General features: G+C 35.5%; 4 protein-coding genes across 4 annotated transcripts; all 4 read left to right on the top strand.

Moving 5' to 3' along the window:
• The first annotated feature begins 5,230 nt into the window (after positions 1 to 5,230).
• LOC110694529 (aspartic proteinase CDR1-like) lies at positions 5,231 to 6,698 on the top strand. The gene has a single exon (XM_021871713.1). The coding sequence runs from the start codon at positions 5,239 to 5,241 to the stop codon at positions 6,592 to 6,594; it is 1,356 nt and encodes a 451-aa protein (XP_021727405.1). The 5' UTR covers positions 5,231 to 5,238; the 3' UTR covers positions 6,595 to 6,698.
• Positions 6,699 to 15,019: 8,321 nt separating this feature from the next.
• Positions 15,020 to 16,643, top strand: LOC110694528 (aspartic proteinase CDR1-like). Its single transcript, XM_021871712.1, has one exon. It carries the CDS (start codon positions 15,201 to 15,203, stop codon positions 16,536 to 16,538), a length of 1,338 nt encoding a protein of 445 aa, XP_021727404.1. The 5' UTR covers positions 15,020 to 15,200; the 3' UTR covers positions 16,539 to 16,643.
• A 647-nt stretch (positions 16,644 to 17,290) lies between these two features.
• On the top strand, positions 17,291 to 19,453 carry LOC110694116 (probable aspartic protease At2g35615). Its single transcript, XM_021871280.1, has one exon. The coding sequence runs from the start codon at positions 17,684 to 17,686 to the stop codon at positions 19,019 to 19,021; it is 1,338 nt and encodes a 445-aa protein (XP_021726972.1). The 5' UTR covers positions 17,291 to 17,683; the 3' UTR covers positions 19,022 to 19,453.
• A 1,159-nt stretch (positions 19,454 to 20,612) lies between these two features.
• Positions 20,613 to 22,103, top strand: LOC110694115 (aspartic proteinase CDR1-like). Its single transcript, XM_021871279.1, has one exon. It carries the CDS (start codon positions 20,676 to 20,678, stop codon positions 21,945 to 21,947), a length of 1,272 nt encoding a protein of 423 aa, XP_021726971.1. The 5' UTR covers positions 20,613 to 20,675; the 3' UTR covers positions 21,948 to 22,103.

The raw sequence follows: 22,103 nt of genomic DNA, 5'->3' as shown, positions 1-22,103 counted from the left end.
ATAACACATGCATATAACATATAACACATTGAAATTACACATTCAAAGTGACAGAGATAAACCAAAATCAGCATATTACCTAATGTTATCCAAAAACATCAACTGTCATAAAGCAATTGCATCATTAACTAATGTTGTCCCAAAAACAAGTCAGCATACATAAGCTGATATCAGTAACTAAATGTTTCCAAAACAAATACATCAACTAAAATGGGTGTGCATGCTTAAACTAAGGAATAGGCTGTGATGCAAACAGACCAGTCATAGCCTTCTTTGCTCTTGGGGATCTTCTTACTGGTTGAGAAGAAGATGTAGGGGCTGGATCTGGTTGGCTGAGAGAAACACCTTGAGTCTTTCCTCTAGGAGATTTCCTTAATGGTTTAGAAGAGGTTGCTAGAGCTTTCTTTTTCTTTGATTCTGCTGCTGTTGCTTGCAAACCAGCCTTCTCTTTTCCTGTCATTCCACCTTGACAGGTCTATGCATTGTGGCCAAAGGTTTGGCATTGGCTGCACCTGACTGTTTTAGATCTTTTGCCCTTGGCTTGCTCACCCTCTTCCCTCCTTCTGTTTCTTGCAGGTCTGCCTATCCCTCTCTTCATCTGGGGTGGGGCTGTCTCAGGATACTGACTTTGTGGCCACTGCTCCACATCAGGGATTGCCTTAATGGTGTTGCCATAAGTCAGTTTGTACTTGGTGATTGAGTACCATTCACTGACATACTTATGAGGGTCATCATGTGAGTGTAAGATGGCCCTCATGGAATGCTTACATGGCAAGCCAGTCAACTGCAATGCATTACAAGCACAAGTACCTGCCCTCAGATTTACAGGTAAGACTGATCTCCCATCCAACACTTCATATTCACCTTCCCCACTCACCAAGCACTTGCATGATCTTGATTCTTGGCTAATGACTTGGAGTCTTCTGACTATGTTTGGACAGATATCACCTCTCCATTTTTCACATGCCTCCCTTCTAGTAGCCATCCTGACCATGGTAAGCCTCCTCACACCTGTTATATTCAAGTAAGGTTAGGGTCAAAATGTCACTGAAATACAAGTAAGGACACAACAACCTAGGCAAGTGACTAATATTACCTTCTAGCAATGTCATAACAGGTCTACACCTATCAAGGCCTAATGTGGAGTTGAAACTTTCCACAAAATTTGATTTGTTGACATATAACTTTATAGCTGGATTAAATGCATGCTTAGACCACACTGATTGTGGTCCAAGCTTAGAAAACCACACTACAGCCAATGGATTAGCCTTTTGCAAACGTTCCATAGCCTTTCTAAAAGTAAAGGGATTAAATGCTCCACAAGCCAACCAAAATAATGAGAACATTAACAAACCAGGGAATTGTGGTTTGAAATTCTTCAGTAAATGTTTGCAATAGTATCTCCTTCCCACTTTAGGCCATAACTCCAGAATTGCAGCCTCAATACCCTACCAAAAACATACAGAAGTGTTAACTTAGTGTCAGGTAGTATATATATATTACATAAATGCAAAAATTGACCATTAAAGATAGAATCATTACCTTCTGCCTGTCAGAGATAATACACCATTCATCCCCTCTTCCACTATCTTTTAAAGCATTCTTCAAATGCCATATAAAGAACTTCCATGTTTCAGCATCCTCTCCTCCCACAATTGCCCAAGCAATTGGAAAGATCTCATTATTACCATCCAAGGCTACTGCTGACAAAAGCACTCCACCAAAATGACCTGTGAGATGAGCTCCATCCACCCCTATGAGACTTCTGCAACCAGATTTGAGACCATCCAATGAAGCTTTGAAGGCAATGAAAATACTGCTAAATGCCAGAGGTCTTTCAGGGTGGTTTGCATCTTTCCATGCACAGTGAGCCAAACTCCCCGGGTTTAACTCTTTGATGACATCACAATACATTGGCAGATGTTTGTATGACACATCATGCCTGCCATGGATCTCCTCTAAGGCTTGAGTTCTGACTTTGTACAAAGTAGACTGAGCCATATTGACCCCATATCTCTGGAACAATAGGTCATTCAATGACTTTGCAGGGATGTCATTGTTTGCTCTAATGTCATCTAAAAGTACTCTCTTTGCCCATTTGCAATTCACCATAGAATTTCTGAGCTCAACCCCTTGGCAAGTATGTTCTGAATTCTCAATGGACTTAATAGCCCATGTTGTGCCATCTGGAAGGAGAGAGGCATGTAATCTCCAATTGCAACTCATATCTAAGCATGAAACTGAGTACCTGAAGTTTCTTGCATAGTCAACAATGATGGCAAATCCACATTTTATGCAATAGTCCCTTACAACATCTCTCAAATGTTGCTTATCTGTGAATAACTGCCATGGCTTCAACACAATTTTACCAAAAACTCATCCTTGTATACCTCACCATTGTTGTATAACTTTGCAAAATAATTGTCCTGCTCATTTTAACACTAAAAAACAGGCTCCTCAAATGGATCAAAGCCATCCTCAATCAAAGGACCATATTCATCTTCCTGTATATCATCTTCTGTATCTACACTCTCATCAGTGTCTTCATTGTCATACTCAGTTGGACTGTACCCTTCATCTTCTGCATCATCTTCTTCCAGACTCAGTATCTGGTCAGCATCATCCCTAAGGCTAATGCTCAAACTCCTTCTAGTACTACCTACACCAGAAGCTGCATTTTGCTCACTACCACTTGCACTGCTGTTACTCACAACTCCATATCTTTTAGCAGTAGTCCTTGGAACTCTCCTCTTATAGAAGACAAATGCTCTAGAAGACTCACCAGACCCTCTTTCATTTGAGTTTTTACTACACCTAGCAAACTCTCCTATGTTTTCAATAGGCTATAACAGTGATTGGGTTGATGGGTGAGGGGGTTGTGTTTGTTGTGTAAATAAATCTGATGGTATTTGAGTGTCATGGTCTTTAGTAGGGTGATCAATAGGCTGGTTTGGATTCCATGGAGTAGGAGATATGTTAAGCCAATAGTCCACTGTATCCCCCCTCCCTCCACCTTTCCCTCTCCCTCTACCTCTCCCATTCCCTCTACCTGTCTCATTGATAGCCCCTCTACCTCTACCTCTACCTCTACCATTGCCCTTGCCCCTGCCTCTCCCTTTTCCTCTCCCTGTACCAGTTCCCCTACCCCTCCCTTTTCCTCTTACAGTTACAGTCACTGTTGGAGCATCAGGTACCCTATCACTCTCAGTCTCTCTATTAGGTGAATCAATAATGTCAGTCCATTTATCATCTATGCATTGATTAATAGCATGGTCAGTCTGATCCAAATCATATTCATCGATTGGAAGTTTACCTACTGCAATCATATGCCTTTCAAAGTCTTCTTTACTAACAACCTCAGCTTCAACTAACTCAAGCTCACCAGTCTTTCTTTTCCTAGGTGTCAGTTTAGATTTCATGTCAATCACTTTAGGTTGACTCACTACAGACTTGTCCATACTAATGGGTTCAGCTGGTGTCTTCCCTGACATCAGTGACCTAGCAGCTTGGACCACCTTACTATCCTTACCTACTGTTCCTACCCATATGTATATCTCCTTCTTCTCAGGCAAATTACTAAACATTTTCATTAAGTCAGCATCACTTAAAAGACTAACATGCTTCATTTTAAACACATAGTTAAATGTAGGGTGTTCTGGAGTTTGTATATTGTCCCTAGCTGCTTTCTCCCAGCACTCTATAATTAGATCAATCAAATTAGCCTTATCAATGTCCTCAACAACAACAGTCACATCTATACCATTGTATTGAAATTGTAACTTTATATTATCACCCATTCTGCAGCAAATATAAGTAACATGTATAAGCATATAACCTACAACATCAAGTTCAATATTCAAGTAATTCTAACAATAAAACCCAAATAATTAACTCCATACACAACATAACATTAATTTTGCCAAAATAAACAACAAAAAACCAACAACAGTAATAGTAATGCACTAATACCCTACACATTTAAAAAAACAGAGCATGCACCAAATTATAGCGAAAAAAAATACATACCTGACTTAGGATCGCACCTCAAATGGTATAATTCGCCCAAAAATCGAACCTTTCTGACAATCGCAACCTCTTTGCTACAAATTCACCTCCAAATTCACCCAAATTATGCGTCAATCGCACAACCCAGATACCCCTCAACAATTCACAAACCTTCCGAAAAACCCTAATTTAATTGCTACTAAATTATCCTACACAATAAACTAAATTTTAAGAGAGATTTTGGAGCAAGAATTTTTAGGCAGATTCGATTTTCAGAGGACGCAATGAAGAACTCGAATGAAGATGATGAAGTTCAAAGGTTTTAATCAGACCCTTTGACAAGACATAATTGGTTGGCTGAAATAAATGGGGGTATTTTAGTCAATTCATCTCTTCCCTTCCATTTAAACATAAACCATGGTTAATCTTACTTAAAATGCTTAACTCAAGCTACCATTGAATTAGTTTAGTTAATTATTGATTACCATAGATAATTAGAAAAGTTAGTGTTTACCATTGAGAAAAAAAAGAAGTACATGAGTACCATTGAGAATTTCCCTTTTCTTTTTTCTCTTTTGATGTTACAAAAATTAATCAAAATTACGCTTCTTATGGATCTAAAATTATTAATAATGACAAATACAACAAGGTTCAATATGTCAATATATAAAGACATAATATTTTTATTCTTAAGATTTTAATAGACACAAAATTATGAAGAATTAATGCAAAAGTTTTAATAATCAAAGTTATGTCTTGAAAATTAAATGTATATTGCAATTTATATTGTTCACCATGGTCACGTGCACTTTGTTTATTCAAAGTATCATTCAAAGTACTAGGTACCTATATGGATACAGGTATAATAATCAATTAAAGTACTCAATTCATCCTAGGATAATATATAGAAAAACGTGCATGTTATGTTTTGACAGGTGTCATATATAAACAAATGTGGGTGTACGTCCCAATTTTTAAAATTACGGAGTATTAAATTAGTTAACTTGGATTAGTAATGTGAGGTGAAGGTAGAATAACACAATATAATAAAACAAAGAACTTCATTAGAGACGACATGCATGACAAAATAAACGATGAAAACTTTGCAACTTGTGGAGTACGTTACGTTGTATACTTTTGCTTGACAAGGATATGATCGTTGGACATTGATTATATAAACCCATGTAACCACTTAACCTTAACATATTAAATTAATAAGCAATAATAAACAACATGCATGCTTATACTATGCCTAATATAATCCTAATTCTTTTGTTAGCATCGTCCTCTTTCTTTGAACCCCCAAATTTGATCTCTGTTGAGGCTCGAAAATTAGCCACTTCTAATAACGTCTTCAAGGTCAATCTAATCCATCGCGATTCACCACTTTGGCCTTACTACAACTCTTCCATGACACCACAAGAGCGCCTAAAGAGAGCACCCCTAGGCTATATATCACATGGCCACAACATTCAACTGTCCTCAACACATTATAACCTAAATGATGAAAAATCGTACACTTTAATTCCTAATGGTGGAGGGTACCTCATGAAAATCGCCCTTGGTACCCCAAAAGTCGAATTTTTAGCCTTGGCAGACACTGGTAGTGACCTTATTTGGGTCCAATGTCAACCTTGTAACACTTGCATCCAACAACAATCTCCACTCTTCGATCCATCAAAATCTTCGTCTTATCAATTAATTACTTGCCCTTCTTCGGATTGCGCCCAACCAGATGTTACTACTAGTTGTGCTTCGAATGATAATTATTACAGCAATTACGAGTCATCATCACTATGTGCTTATGAATATAGTTACGGTGATCATACTCAAACTAACGGCGTCCTAGCCACTGAAACACTTAGCTTATCCTCTCCCGATGCTACCTCGCCGAGCATTTCATCCACGTCCGTGTTCGGTTGTGGTACGGACAACCAAGGCACTCTTGGCAGCCAAGACGAGGGGATCGTTGGACTTGGAACAGGCCCATCTTCCTTGATCTCACAACTCGGCCCAAAAATCAACTACAAGTTCTCCTACTGCTTAGCTCCCTTGACATCCGAGGTCTCAAGCACGCTTACCTTTGGAGCCGATGTTACGAGCCCTGAAGTAGTGTTAACTCCCTTCCAAATAGGAGAATCCTCCACATTTTACCACCTTACTCTAGGTAGTGAAAATCCGGTCCAAATCGCGGTAGACATGGACGTGATCATCGACTCTGGTACCACTCTTACAATGCTTCCATATAACATCTACCACGACTTAAGGGAGGCTTTGGTGAATGCCATTGGACTTAACACGGTACCGAGCCCACTCGAAGATTTCGACCTCTGTTACAATACAGGGGAATCAGGGCAGTTTAGTCCTCCAGACGTTGTATTCCAATTTCAAGGGGCTGATGTCGTGTTAATGGCGATCAACACGTTTAGTCAAATCGAGGAAGATGTTAGTTGCTTGGCAATGGTAGCTACAGAAACTTCAGATAGTATTCCAATATTTGGGAACATTGCTCAAGTTAAGTTCGAGGTTGGGTACGATTTACAAGCTATGCAAGTTTCTTTTGCTCCAGCAGATTGTTCAAAGTACTAATTAATAATTCAATTTTTATAATTTGTATGCTTAATTGATCTCATTTATCTTTCCTCAAAAAAAAAAAAAAAAAAAAAATTTCATCTCATTTATCCATTTTTATATTGTACTACCTAATGATTAGGTTTGTTTGTGATGGCATAATCGCATTAGTTTAATTTATGTTATTGCTAGTTCTACATGTAACGTACTTCTTTAGTTTCTGTATCAAGAAGCTATAAACTCCAATATATGTATGTACGAAATTACATCTGCATTATATATGGAGTATTAGGAAAATTATTATACCATGAAAAAGTTTCTCCTGTTTTCGTGCTATTGATTATATGCGCGTACATGGTATTGTAATGGCCTTGTTTGGCAAATGGTCGTTGGCGGTTGGCTGGTTCCCTTGGTTTGTTTGATCAGTTGGAATGTTTGGTTGTTTATAAGGACTTTTGAAATTGGTTGTTTAAGCTGACTGTTTATAAAAGTGTTTGGTAAATTAATTGTTGGTTGTTGGCTGCTTATTAGATAATTTGTGGGTTTACAAATCAAAAGCCAACAAAAAAAATAGCTAGTCAAAACAGTTTTTTCATTTTGACTTAAAAACCAGCTTTTTCGACGACTAAAAAGCCAATTACCTAACACATATTTTGGCTATTTGACTACATAAAAAAGTCAAAAGCTAACCAAAAAGCCATTTACCAAACATGACCAATAATTAAGCCAAGACTCTTGATAAACAACTAGAACTCAAGCTTGACTAAATCTCATCTATGTTCGTCTATAAGATCATTTTAGACTAGCTTTTGTACACTTTTTTAAGCTTGATTAACCCAAGCATAAATATATTCGTTCGTGTTAATTCATAAGCAACTTGTTTATAAATATTAAGGTTGTAAAATAAGAAACCCCTCAAAGCTTATTTAATTAATTAACTTTATCATTATATTATACTATCTTCAATTCTTTTTAATTGATACGTATTCCTTTTTAGAAAGTTTTTCTTTTTAGTTGACACGTTTTCTTTTGGGGTAAATTTTTTACCTTGCATTTACAAATTACCCCATTTGTTTTTTCATTCTCTCTCACTCTCTTTCCTCTCCTTAATGTATATGTCTAAATCAAACGCGTCAACTAAGTAGAAACGGAGGAAGTATATACTTTTATATAATTGGTTGGATGGTTTGATAAATTAAGCCATAATATTCTTTATTTCATCAAGCGTGAAAGGTTGTGGACCTTGTGTAGTGGGGTTAAGTCTAAATTGACCATATTTTTAAACGTGAAACAATTGGATGGAAAGCCTTGTTAAGAGGTGGTGGCGATGTGTGGCGAGGTAACAATTCTTTGTCCTGAGATTTAAGACTAGTATAGATACATAGAAGGATTGAGTTAATAAGACAATTATATATGAAATTCTAGATACTGATGGGGCAGCAAAAGGATCTCCAGATTATGCAGGAGGAGGAGGCATCATACGCAATTGCAGGGGGAGTACATAAGTACATTAGAAGCTTTACAGCTAACTTTGGGGTCTGCAATGCATATAAGGCTGAGTTACTGGCTGCTGAATTAGGACTGCAAATGGCAAAAACTTTGGGCATCCCAAAGCTGATTCTTCAGATGGACAATAAAGCATGCTTGGAGGCTATTAGCAATGAGGCAATTCAAGGAGCAGAATGTGTTCATATTCTTGCTTCTTGCCGTAGTTTAATTAAAACCTTTATAATCGTTGTAGCTTTTTTCGATCATTGTTTTAGGGAGGGGAATAGAGTAGCAGATCGACTCGCCAACATCACAACATGGGAGTCATCTTTAAAGGGAGGGTTAATTATTTCGATTCGCCTTCGATCGAAATAATTAATCTTCTTAGCGAGGATGTTGTGGGTGTGGCTTGGGCATGTTTTGTAGCTTCATCTAACTTTTTTTCTCTTTAATAAATGGGTGTGACCCTCATTTGCATTATATATATATATATATATATATATATATATATATATATATATATATATAGGAAGGCTCATGTAAGAACCCTCCTCTATATAAGAACTCAATCTTATATAAGAACCAATCTCAACCATTTATTAGTTTTGATCCAATCATCTAAAACCATCCTTTAGTAATGGCATTTCTGTAATTCTTTTTTTATGTTCTAAATTTTTTTGCCTACTCTTATGTTCTAAATCTAGTCTACCTATTTTCTAATTTTTTTTTTTCTATGTTCCAAATTTAGTCTACTTATATACTAAAGTTTTTTTTTTTTTTTTTTTTTTTTTTTTTTTTTTTTTTTTTTTTTTCTTCCTATGTTCTAAATTTTTCCAACCTATGTTCTAAAGTTTTTTTTCTTCTTCTTATGTTCTAAATATTCTTTTACCTATGTTCTAAATTCTTTTGCCTATGATCTAAATTCAGTCTACTTATGTTCTAAAGTTTTTTTTTCATAAGTTCTAAATTTTTACTACCTATGTTCTAAAGTTTCTTTAGTAATGGCATTTCTGTAATTCTTTTTTTATGTTCTAAATTTTTTTGCCTACTCCTATGTTCTAAATTTAGTCTATTTATGTTCTAATTTTTTTTCCCTATGTTATAAATTTAGTCTACTTATGTTCTAAAGTTTTGTTTTCTACGTTCTAAATTTTTTCTACCTATGTTCTAAAGTTTTTTTTCCTATGTTCTAAATATTCTTTTACCTTTTGCCTATGTTCTAAATTCAGTCTACTTATGTTCTAAAGTTTGTTTTTTCCTATGTTCTAAATTTTTACTACCTATGTTCTAAAGTTTTTTTTTTTCTTATGTTCTAAATATTCTTTTACCTATGTTCTAAATTTGTTTTTTCCTATGTTCTAAATTTAGTCTACTTATGTTCTAAAGTTTTTTTTTTCCTATGTTCAAAATTTAGTCTACTTATTTTCTGCTCATATAACTTAGTGCTAATTTAATTTGTTTTATTGGATTTTTTTTTAAAAAAAAAACATTTGAAGTTTTTTTTAGTTATTTATAAAGATAACCTATGAAGGAATTGAACCTACATCCTCTATGCATTTGCATAATGCTCTTCCAATTGAGCTAATAGGTTTTATCATATGTTCTAAATATTATTTGCATATGTTCTAAAATTTATTGCTTAAGCTCTAAATTTTTCAATCTAAGCTCTAAATATATGTATGTTCTAAACTATTTTCCTATGTTCTACATTTTATTGTTTATGTTCTAAAGTTTTCTGTCCATGTTCTAAATATATATCTTATATTCAAATTTTTTTGTCTATGTTCTAAATTTATTTCGTATGTTCTAAATTTTTTTCATATGCTCTAAATTTTTTCTGTATGCTCTAAATTTTATCCTATGTTCAAAAAATTTTCTACCTATTTTCTATTTTTTTTTTCCGTACGTTCTAAATTTTTTCTATCTATGTTCTAAACTTTATCATATGTTCTAAATTTTTACCTTATGTTCTAATTTTTTTCACCGTATGTTCTAAATTTTTAGTATATGTTCTAAACTTATTTTCTATGCTCTTTTTTTTTCCCAATATTCTAAATTTCCAATTTTTTTTCCTATGATCTTTTTTTTTCCCAATGTTCTATATTCCTATGTTCTAAATTTTTACTATGTTGCAAATCATTTTCTTATGTTCCAAATTTTTCCTATGTTCTAAAGTTGTTGGTATATTCTACACCTATGTTCTAAAGTTTTTTCTACCTATGTTCTAAAGTTTTTTTTTTTCCTATGTTCTAAATATTCTTTTACCTATGTTCTAAATTCTTTTGCCTATATTCTAAATTTAGTCTACTTATGTTCTAAAGTTGTTTTTCTTTTCTATGTTCTAAATTTTTACTAACTATGTTCTAAAGTTTTATTAGTAACAATGTCAATAATTTGTGCAAAATTTGGGATAGTAGAATGTAACGAGTAAGTAACGGCACTCAATGTAGGAATTAGGTGTATTTGAATCAAAGGTTAGCCGTGAATTAACCTTTCCCTAATATGAGACAATGCTCCAATCGTGTCATTACCGTTACATAATCTAGGTTTAGTTAAGCATAATTAAACATGCCGCTCCTGAATGAGCATAATCCCTGCAACACACAACTGAAAGTTTAATTGACAGTTCATTGTGTTTACTGACCCAAGACGGGAAGTCATCACCTTAACCATTGGAATTCCAATAAGAGGCTCAGACTTTCGAATGCACCAGCTTATTGTCCTACCAAAACAAGACAGTTGAATGCGAAGAATATCGACAACACAAAAATGAAGGCTAAAGCAGTCCCATAATATAGAATGAACTATACTCTTTATTATTGCCAGAAATGGGGAACAAAAGAAAAGGCCAAAGATAAAATAACAAATAGAAACCAAAACACCAACGCCTAGAAACTGCCAAAAAAAACCCGAACAAAAACAGGAAACAGCAATAACAGCAAGCAGAAACAGCAGCAGCAAGTGGAACCAGCAGCACCAACCTACAACAGCAGCAGCAACCAGAAACAGACCTCAGCAGACCAGCTGCACCACCAAACGGACAACAGCAACAACCCGAGCCCAGAAGGCCAGCTGCAGCACCAGACAGCAACACAGCACAAAGAAACAGCAGCTAGCAGGAGACTAGGCTGCTAACACCAAGAACAGCACCAGCAGCACCAGGAAACAGCTAGCAACACACATCAAGGCAGGCATCACAGCCTGAACCAGCACCACAAACAGCAGCCTGAAACAGAGAAAGCCAGCCTGCACACCAAGCAACAGCTGCACATAACAGCACAAAGCAGGAAAGCTGGAGCAGGACACAGATAGGAGCAAGAAACAGAAAAGAGCAAACCCAGCTAGGCAACAACAGTTAACACCAAATCATTATAGTTCACAAAAGAGAAGAGGACCAGTCTAGACCAGAATGGAAGAGCACCACATGTAGCTTCAAAACTTCCCATAAAACAAAATGGAGAATAACCAGAAGTGTTGAACGAATAATGCTGGTTACTTCATATATTTCCACAATGATCAACACCATGTTCTAAAAGAGTTTAGAACATGCTTAAAAAGAGTTTAGAACATGCTAAGCTATGTCAGTTGCTTGCGTATCTTAAAAGTGTATTTTAGATCATAACATTGACATTCTATAAACATATCGACAAGAACAACGTGGAAAGATCAACACCATGTTCTAAATTATTTCAACCTATGTTCTAATTTTTTTCTATGTTCCAAATTTTTTCTACCTATGTTCTAAAGTTTATTTTCAGCCCTGCAATCACAAGTTCACAACCAACAACCCCTAACCAATTAGCTGCTGTTTCATAAATCAACCACCACACCACAACCCCTACAAGCAGGGGCAATCGCACCAACATCACCAATTTCGAAATCAAAATTCGAAAAAATCAGCAAAAATTGAACCCTAAATTCGAACTATAGATCCGCAAAAATAAGAAAAAATAGAACATAGAGAATAAGCCAGATTTGTTTTTAGACATGACGAATTGATGCAAGCAGAACAAGTAATGCCAAGTTGTTCAAGCTATGCTTGCTCATTAATCGAGTTTAAAAGTTTTGTTTAGCCTGAATTGTTTACTTAACAAACAATTTTTAACAGAACTTATTCTTATTCTTGAGTGTATCGGGGTAGGCATTATACACAAGTAGTTGTTACACCATAATTTGGATGACTACTGCTATGAACTGAACTAATGACCAACAAAAAAAGGAAAAAAATAAATGTTTTTCAATTTTAATAACACGAGTTTAATTACCCAAAACCTGATATATTTAATCAATGAATCAAAATTGATACAGAACATTACAGCAATGAATATAAGCAGGGAAAAATGGCTGCAAAGCCACTAATATAATCATTGTTCTATACACACTATTGCACAAAAAAGAGAGAAAACAAGCGGTTTGTTGTGTGTTGAATCCTAAATCCTAAATTCGAATACCCTAAATTAGAATCCTAAATCCGCAAAAAAAGAACCCTAAATTCGAACGCGAAATTTGAAAAAATCGAACTCAAAAAAATCAAACTCCATGCGAAATTCATTAAAATCAAAACAGAAAAACGCAAATATCAAATCACAAAATCGCAAAATCAAATCAAAAAATCGGAAACATAAAATCGCAAAAATCAAATCAAAAAATCGCAAAATCTATGAACATCATGCTAAGTTCATGGAAATTTGAACAAAATCGAAAAAAAAAACAAACCTGAGTCGAAAATCCTTCAAATTGCAATTTCTATGGAGATTTTTGGGGTTTGCAGAGAGAGAATGTGATGAACACGAAGAGAGAGAAAGTTAGAGGAGAGAGAAAATTTTGATCGGTTGGTAGAGGGTATAAGGAAAAATACGTGTTTTAATCTTAACCGTCTAAATTACCTTAATCCTACGGCTGAGATTGGTTCTTATATAACTAGGGTTCTTATATAAGGAGGGGTTCTTACCGGATCCCTCCCCTATATATATATATATATATATATATATATATATATATATATGTTAAGATATATTATGTAAAATAGGATATATTTTGGTAGATTTCCCACTGAAATCTAATCTCTAGAATTTCCATAAGATATTGTTTGACTAGAGTTAGGCATCGTGGGATTGTATTATATGTATAGTGCCTTTGCTGCCTAATGAATACAACTAATACAAGATTTGAGCATTATCAATTTTACAAATTGCGACTGAACATAAAAAACAGTAGAAGTATAATGGAGATATACATGATAAAGTAAATTGATTAAAACACCCCTCATCCGATAGACCAGCAATACTTATTCAAAACTATAGCTAAAATTATAATTATTACTTGATCTAATATAGTAAATTGATAATCATACTTAAAAATAAATCTAGGTCCTAATTGATTATCATCAACCAAATGATTATAACTTCCATAGATATTATACCAATCAATCCGAAAGAAGATGAAAAATAGGTCATGATCAAACGAGGGTAGGAGACAGAACATCAACGGAATTCCAATTAAACCATCATAAGATTTAAGTTGACAACATCAGAGTCTTAGATCCGAACTCATTAAACCAAATCAAAAGGTCAAAGAGTAGTACTCAATCTACTAGTATACAATGACACCCACTATTATATTTACACAATCAGGCCCATCACTTCATCATGACATGAGTAAACGGTAGCAATATGCCAAAAGCAATTAAGCAAAAACATACACAAAAATAAAATAAAATTTGAAGAGCTTAACTAATTCTAAAGCACATGAAAACGTCACTTACAGTATTCAACCTCACAATTCACAAACGTAGCAATTTAGGCCATAAAAGTTGGATTTCCTTCCATTGATGCATAAATTTGCTTGGTTGATTATATTAAACGATTAACACTTTTCATATCGATGTACAACTAATCTGACCCAAAGCGGACAATAGGTTTCCTTAGAATTAGAGCTCTGGTGTTGATAACGTATTATAAATTAATGGAATATAGAGAGAATTTGGGAGAGATTAATTGTGTATTCTTATTCAATAATATGTGGGATTATACATATATTTATACATTCCTGAATAACCTTAAGGATATAATGGGTATCCACCAATATATATACGAAATATTATATAACATGGATCTAATAGTCAGACATCCATTCAAATTATTATCCTTCCTTACCATTCGGGTGCCCAAATGGTTTGTTCATTTGGGTCAGCCCAATTAACTTCCAATGTTATTTATACAAGGCTTAATTTGACTTGGAACTTATTTATTAAGATAATGTTGATGCGGCGGTGGTACTTGCTTGGTGGAAATGAGTGCTGTCTTGGGGTTATTGCTTGTGCGGTGGTTTATGCGGTTTGCAATTTTGTCCGTGATACATAATGGGACCCGAAGTGTGGCTCAACTTAAAGAGTTAAAGTGCCGGCTTTTGTGATTTCACGTGGCGATTCATAGTTGACCGTTTCATAGATTATACTACCTCCGTTTCTTTTTAATTGACACAAATTTTCTTTTAGTAAGTTTTTTTACTTGACATTTTTCATTTTAGGGTAAATATTTTACCTTACATTTACAAGCTCCCACTTGCTTTTTCATTCTCTCTCACTCTCTCTCCTCTCCTTAATATGCGTGTCTAAATCAAACGCATCAACTAAATAGAAACGGAAGGAGTATTATATTAAAGAGCGATTGTTTCTAACTGTATAATAATATCTCATCTACATTATTTACGGGAAAAAAAAATGAAATTCATTAAACCCAAAATTTATATTTTTTTATACTGAGATTGATTGTTTGTGAAGTTTAAAATTTATTGTTATATAGAGTAATTTTCACCTAATTTAAAAGAGTATTACTATAGTCTTTTATCTTAAATTTTTTACCCTTCATAATTTTATTAATGCTAAAGTGTGAGTTAGTAGATACTTCTATTTCTATTCATATGATTATTCTGATGACTACATAGTATCGGTTGATATTATTATTACATTAAAAAAAATTGTTTGCTCTTCTATATTGGCCAATACATAAATCCATTAAGATTGGTTGCACACTTGCACCACACATGGCACAACTCACTAAACTACCTTTCCATAAGGGCATTTACTTATCCACTCATTCACCTCAAACTCAAAACTATCCTTCGCATTAGCCAATATGCATTATTTGTTGGTCAATATTTTCATACTTCTACTAGCATTATCTTCATCCTCAAAACTACCTAGTTCACTCTTTGTAGAAGCTAGACATTATTCTCCAAAATCTTCCAATGGCACCTTCACGGTACATCTTATCCATCGCGATTCGCCACACTCTCCCTACTACAACTCATCCATGACACCCCTACAACGCTTACAAAGAGCGCCTTTAGGCTCAATCTCACACAGTCACAATATTCACCGGTACCAATCCTCATATTTGATCCCTAATGGTGGAGATTACCTCATTAAAATCGCGCTTGGCACACCAAAAGTCGAAATTACAGCCGTGGCAGATACTAGTAGCGACCTTATATGGGTCCAATGTTCACCATGTGACGAATGCCTCCCTTCAAAATCTCCACCTTTCATACCTAAGAAATCTTCGACGTATCATCCCATTTCTTGTACGTCTCCTTCTTGCAAATACCCACATATTATTCAAGGTTGTCTTCCAAATTACACCAACAAGAGCTCATCATCATCATCGCCGTGTTACTATGAGGCACTATATGGAGATGGCACACAAAGTGTCGGAATCCTAGCCACCGAAACCATTAGCTTACCCTCGCCTAACGAAGCTACCTCACCAAGTCACACGTCCATAAAGTTTGGATGTGGATTTGACCAACGAGGCCAAGTTGGGGTCCAAGGAGAAGGGATCTTCGGACTAGGAGCTGGCTCATTGTCCCTAGTCTCGCAACTTGGTTCATCCATAAACTACAAATTTTCCTACTGCTTGGCACCCCTATCTTCTGGGGTGCCAAGCAAACTAACCTTTGGGGCTCATGTAACGAGCTCCAAAGTCTTAACAATACCCTTAGTAACAGGACTCCCATCAACATTCTACTATATTACACTCAATGACATTAGCATTGGCAATAATGCCTCGGTCCCTGTGAACCAAGACATAATCATCGACTCTGGTACCACTCTAACATACTTGCCACAAACCATCTATGACAACATCAAGACTGCTTTGAGCACCGCGATCAAGCTTACTCCGGTGCCAGATCCATTACAATTCTACGACCTTTGCTATGATGCACGAAGATCAGGATCGAGTGGAGGCCTTAACCCTCCTGATGTGGTGTTTCATTTCAAAGGGGCTGATGTTGTGTTAAAGGGAATTAACACCTTTAGGACACTAGAAGATCAAGGTTTGATTTGTTTAGCAATGTCTACTACAGAAGGTACTCCTATATTAGGGAACATTGCGCAAGTTAACTTTGAGGTTGGCTTTAATTTACATTCTAAAAAGGTTTCCTTTGCTCCAACTGATTGTACCAAGCACTAGATTTCTTTGAATCAAATTTTCAATTTAACCAGCAATCATTAATTTATAACATGCTTCTTTGGAAGTGTAATACTTTTTTTGTTCTTTTTGAGTAAACTTTGTATTAGTTGCATCAATACTTTATTTAGTAATTGATTATTTGATTCAAGTCTATATTGCAATTTATATATAAAACAGAGAAAGTATTAGTATACCGGTCAAAAAAATAATATACTGAGCAACACTATATACAACATAAAATGTGCAGGCTGAGCTATATATCGGCCCAGTTCTTAGACAGTTGGCCGACAACCCATCCACTAGGTGGCCCAATGGGGCCAATAGTACCTGGTCTGGGCCTCGTGCTCACTGACCTTACAACCTCATCATTGTACTACAGCATGAGTACTAATTTGTGGGTATAAGAATTCCTAAGATAAAGTTTAGAGAGCACGAATTTAGAATTTATCATATACATCCGAGTGTATCGTAATGTTAGTGTTTATTTGATGATTTAAACAAAAAATAATCATTAAAATAAAAATAAAATACTCATAGGTGTATGATACATTCTGGTGTATATAACAAGCTCTCCAAGAATGCAAGATCATCTCACAATATGTTTAGCTTGACTTTTAGAAAATTTTAGTTTTAACTTTTGATATTTATTTTAAAAATTGCACGAATTCATGTCTCACATATTTAATTACCATGTGGCATTCACATATTAAACTTTACAACCAAATAAATAACTTAAAAATCCACGAATCCGGATTAGCCTAAAGGGTGAACTAGGTGGAACACCAAAAAAAAAATTAAAAGAAAATGTTCCATTTAATAAGTATATAATATATATCTCTAAAATCGAGCAATTAGTGAATAGGAGAACTAATAAATAATCAAAGTGTAGTTAAAATAATTCGGAACATTGATAATTTGGTAGTCATCCTCTAAACAACATTATTCATGTTAAGTGCATGCATTCAAGAAAGGTCAAAAAAAAAAAAAAAAAAAAAAACACAGAACGGCCATCTTTGGAGCAACGGAATCTGAGTTTTCCAAGTTTGTAGCCGAATTTAAGATATACGATTAAAATTATATAGCCTTATATATCCTAACTTATGTGTTGCATATGTTTATATTCCTAGGGAACTAATCTACTCATAATGTCTATCTTACTGCTTTATTACTTCCTTACAAACCTACTCTCCTACACATATATACAACACCCATGGCTCATTGAAGCGAAAACTCGAACAAATGACGGCTTTTCCATTGATTTATTCCACCGTTACTACTCTCCAAAATCTCCATTCTACAACTCCTCATTGTCTCCTAAAGAACTCTTCCAACGATTAGTTCTTTCCTCGAACTCAAGGCACCGCCAAATCATATGGCAGCAGAGTAACATAGGAGAAGTTAGTACTAATTTAATTCCTAATGAGGGTGACTACCTCATGCAAATCTCTGTTGGTACTCCACCAGTACAGCTAGTCGCGGCTGCTGTGACAGCAAGTGACCTTACATGGTTTCAGTGCATACCTTGTGTCCTTTGCTACCCACACAACACCACCAATTTCGATCCTCAAGCTTCTAGAACCTACATGAACCTTCCTTGTGATGCAGAACATTGCACTAACCTTAATACAGATCACATAAACTGTGACCAAAATGAAAATTTGTGTAGGTATTGGTATACTTATGGCAATGCAACAACTATTACCGGAGGAGTCATGGGAACGGACACGTTCTCGTTCACTTCTTTTGATGGGGATGAAGAACAGGCTGCCTTCCCCTCCATAACTTTCGGATGTGGGTATCAGCAAGCAGGGCTTTTCGATTCCAACTCTGCAGGTGTTGTAGGACTCGGAAATGGACCTGTTTCGCTTGTTTCACAACTAGGTCCCTCAATTTCTTACAAATTCTCCTACTGCTTAACTTATCCTTCCTCACATAGTGCAAGTAAGTTGAGATTTGGAGGTATGCTTGAAGATACATCAGAAATTGGAGGTTTGACATTGACAACGCCTTTTGTTACCAATGATCCTTCATCCTCTTATAGCCTCGTGTTAAATGGAATAAGCGTAGGTCAAATGAACTTGAACATGGACAAGGAGATCATCATAGACACCGGTACCACACTTACTTACATAGATCCAAGCATCTTTTATAACCTCGAAGCTATGGTGAACGATGCAATAGGGGCATCCCCGGTTTCTAACAATCCTTTGGTGGAGCCTGTTTTGTGCTATGGTCCAGATGATGCAGCTTTAAATCCCCCTGACATAGTCTTTCAACTTGACGGGGGTGATTTAGTACTAAAGGCTTGCAATATCTTCTTTGTACTTGACGATTATGTTTGCTTGTCCATTGCTAAGTCGCCCAAAGATGGGGATCCTATGGTGCTAGGCAACATGGCTCAGACCAACCTTGATATCGAGTTCGATCTGCTAAGCAAGACAGTTAGGCTTACTCCTAAATATTGTTCTCAAGAGACCAGCTAGCACGAAGCACAAGCCCTATCAGGAGATTATAAAAAATGAAACCACACATCTATATAGCTTTTCATGAAGAATTATTCTAAGACAATTAGATTAGAGTTTATGAAGTTTTCAATTGCTTTCTTTATTTTAAGCTTAGATGAAAAGTTGAAAACCATTAATTGTAATACTTTAATTTTCTGTGTTCGACCTCTGCCTCTAAGCCGAGTTATGGTTAATTATATAATCAATTCTGCTATAGTATGTGCCAAAATTTCTTAGTTAGTTGTATAGTTCCTAGTTTGTTAGTGTCAATAAAAGACTCTGAAGTTGGTGTGACCACTTTAACTAGAGTTAGATACTGTATCATGCAATGAATTTGTATTCTATGTCAAGTTTGAACTCACAGTTTCATTGCATGTAAATTTACGTAGTATAAGAGACCAATTACATAAAAGCAAGGAATACCATCCTAAAACAACTGAAAGCAAGTGCAGTTTACTACTCCCTCCATTTCCTTTTTTTTTTTTCAATTGAAATTATGCGCGGTTATTAAAAAATTGTGTAAAGTAGAGGTATATTGGAATAATTCAATGATTGAAAGTACAGTTTACTTTAAAAAAAATAATATTGTACATGTGGGGTGAAGAAAGTAAGAAGGAAAAAGAAGAGACAAGAGAGATAAAGTAATAATGAGTATTAGAAAACCATTAAAATAAAACTAAAAGTACAAATGCCCATCAAAAAGTAAGGATATTTGAGTATTTAAATTGTAAAGCAAGGGTAATTTTGTTTTATTATAACTATAAAAGGAAAGATATATAAAGAATAAAAAAGGACACCTAAAATGAAAACATAAAGAACAAAAGGGACCGGAAGGAGTACATCTATAAAAATAGTCACTTTTTTTTAGTGGCCACTCTTCTTTATGGGACAACTAATCCTAACCAGTATGGTAGATGGTAATAAATCACTATAACGGAAATGAGTATATTACATGTAATTTCAAATATCTCATGGAAATGTCTTTGGTATAGCACTTCCACCTTACACTTGAGAAATAAAATTCATACTCGTCTATGATTGCATGAACATTTATATAGATCAGACATATCTAGTACAGGATGGAGCATAAAATTAAAGTTGTGAAATCAATTTTTGTTCGATCAAATTGATGAAAACACAAACGTGGAATTGAGCTGATGATTTCCTAGTCTATGATGTGGTTGTTTGGCCATTGACATATAAATTAAAACAAACTATTTCCGGACAGAGAGAGTATATTATAGTAACTATCCTATGTACGGAGATATACATCTCGGCATAACATAAATTAAAGAATTGTGAAAGTGTAATTGAGAAGTTAGAAATTTGAAAGGCAAAAGGATGATGCCCCAAAAATGGACCAAAATTGAGCTTGATTCATTTTCCACAGGAAGAGTGTGTGCTTTAGAAAGGCAGCTACTTGGGAACGTCAAAAGAATTTCCTAGTTACCAGCTAAATATATGCTATTATTCAATTTCATGATAATTAGTTGCACCAACCTCAAATATTATTTCTTAACTAACAAAACTAATTAAATTCAGTTCTTTTTTTTTAGCATCTATAAATAATGCAATCTAAATGCCAGTTTAAGTAAAACTCACTTATTTTTGTGGTACACTACCATTTTTCAACATGCATACCCTACTATTCTATTTCTTCTTAACACAGTTGTTCTTATATCAAGGTAACACCCAAAATGATGGCTACACTATTGACCTCATACACCGGTACTCTCCAAATTCTCCATTCTACAACTCTTCCATGACTTCTGAAGAGCGCGTCCAAAGGCTGGTACATCACTCTGCTTCAAGGTATCACCGCCATACAAAGAGCCTCGTAGCTAACTATCTTGATACCAACATAATCCCAGGTGATGGAGACTACCTCATAAAAATCGCGATAGGCAGACCACCGGTGGAAATGTATGCAATTGCAGACACCGGGAGTGACCTTATATGGGTCCAATGCGAGTCATGTGACATTTGCGACGCCCAAAATAATGCAGCATATTTTGACCCTCAAAGTTCTAGCTCCTACAAGACACTCCCTTGTAACTCGACGATTTGTGACACTGATCCTAGCATGCAATGTGATGATGACACGGGCACTGAATGCGAATACTTCTATACATACGGGAGTGGATCAACCATAAGCGCGGGGATCATGGGGACAGACTTACTCACCTTAGACACGAGTAAAACAAATTGTGTGTTCGGATGTGGAATCGTGCAGGATGGTAGTTTCGACAGGAATGCAGGAGGGTTAGTTGGCCTCGGTGGAGGTCCTCTCTCATTGATCTCTCAACTAGGTCCAACAATCGCGAATAAGTTTTCATATTGCCTAACCCCGATCACCTCAAACAGCACAAGCACGCTAACATTAGGCAACAGTCCTGCTAAAACCGGCTCTGTTGTGATTCCTTTGGTAACCCAAGACAATCCAACTTACTACGCGATAAATCTCAAGGCCATAAGTATAGGCCAGGATGAAGTCGATATCAACAAAGACATAGTCATAGATAGTGGTTCAACACTAACATATCTAGACAAGAGTGATTACACACGCCTTGAGGCATTAGTGAAGGCCTCGATACCAGAAGAGCCAATCGACAATCCACCTCAAGGATTCAAGATTTGCTTTGAGAAAAAGAAAGAGGTTAAGATATCATTTAAGATGGATTTCAAGCTTAATGGAGGCGATGTTATATTAGTAGACTCGAATTTCATGATAGAGTTTGATAAATATGTTTGCTTAGGAATCGTGCCCTCGGAAGAAGAAGGTGATCCTATGATTCTTGGGAATATAGCTCAAGTTAACTTTGAGGTGGAGTTTGATCTTAAAGGAAAGACGGTTTCATTTACTCCCACCATTTGTAGCCAAAACCATGGGGCTAGTTTAGCTTAGTTTTCTTGCATGAATGTGTATGGTGAAAGAAAATAATGTGGTTTACATCACAATTTGAAATAAAACTTCATTGCGAAATTTCAAATACCTTGTATTATGCATGTATTTTTGTTATATTAATACAAATTGTTATGATGCACATCATAATTTTGAGTG

The sequence above is a fragment of the Chenopodium quinoa genome, unplaced genomic scaffold (assembly GCF_001683475.1).
Source record: "Chenopodium quinoa cultivar QQ74 unplaced genomic scaffold, ASM168347v1, whole genome shotgun sequence".
NCBI classification, from domain to species: Eukaryota; Viridiplantae; Streptophyta; class Magnoliopsida; order Caryophyllales; family Amaranthaceae; genus Chenopodium; species Chenopodium quinoa.
The sequence above is the reverse complement of the archived record's forward strand: the minus strand, read 5'-3'. Positions and strand labels throughout refer to the sequence as shown.

What these genes read in the sequence shown, in the direction of transcription:
- LOC110694116 (XM_021871280.1), top strand. Translation starts at nt 17,684, where the DNA reads ATGTCTATCTTACTGCTTTATTACTTCCTTACAAACCTACTCTCCTAC.
- LOC110694115 (XM_021871279.1), top strand. Translation starts at nt 20,676, where the DNA reads ATGCATACCCTACTATTCTATTTCTTCTTAACACAGTTGTTCTTATAT.
- LOC110694528 (XM_021871712.1), top strand. Translation starts at nt 15,201, where the DNA reads ATGCATTATTTGTTGGTCAATATTTTCATACTTCTACTAGCATTATCT.
- LOC110694529 (XM_021871713.1), top strand. Translation starts at nt 5,239, where the DNA reads ATGCATGCTTATACTATGCCTAATATAATCCTAATTCTTTTGTTAGCA.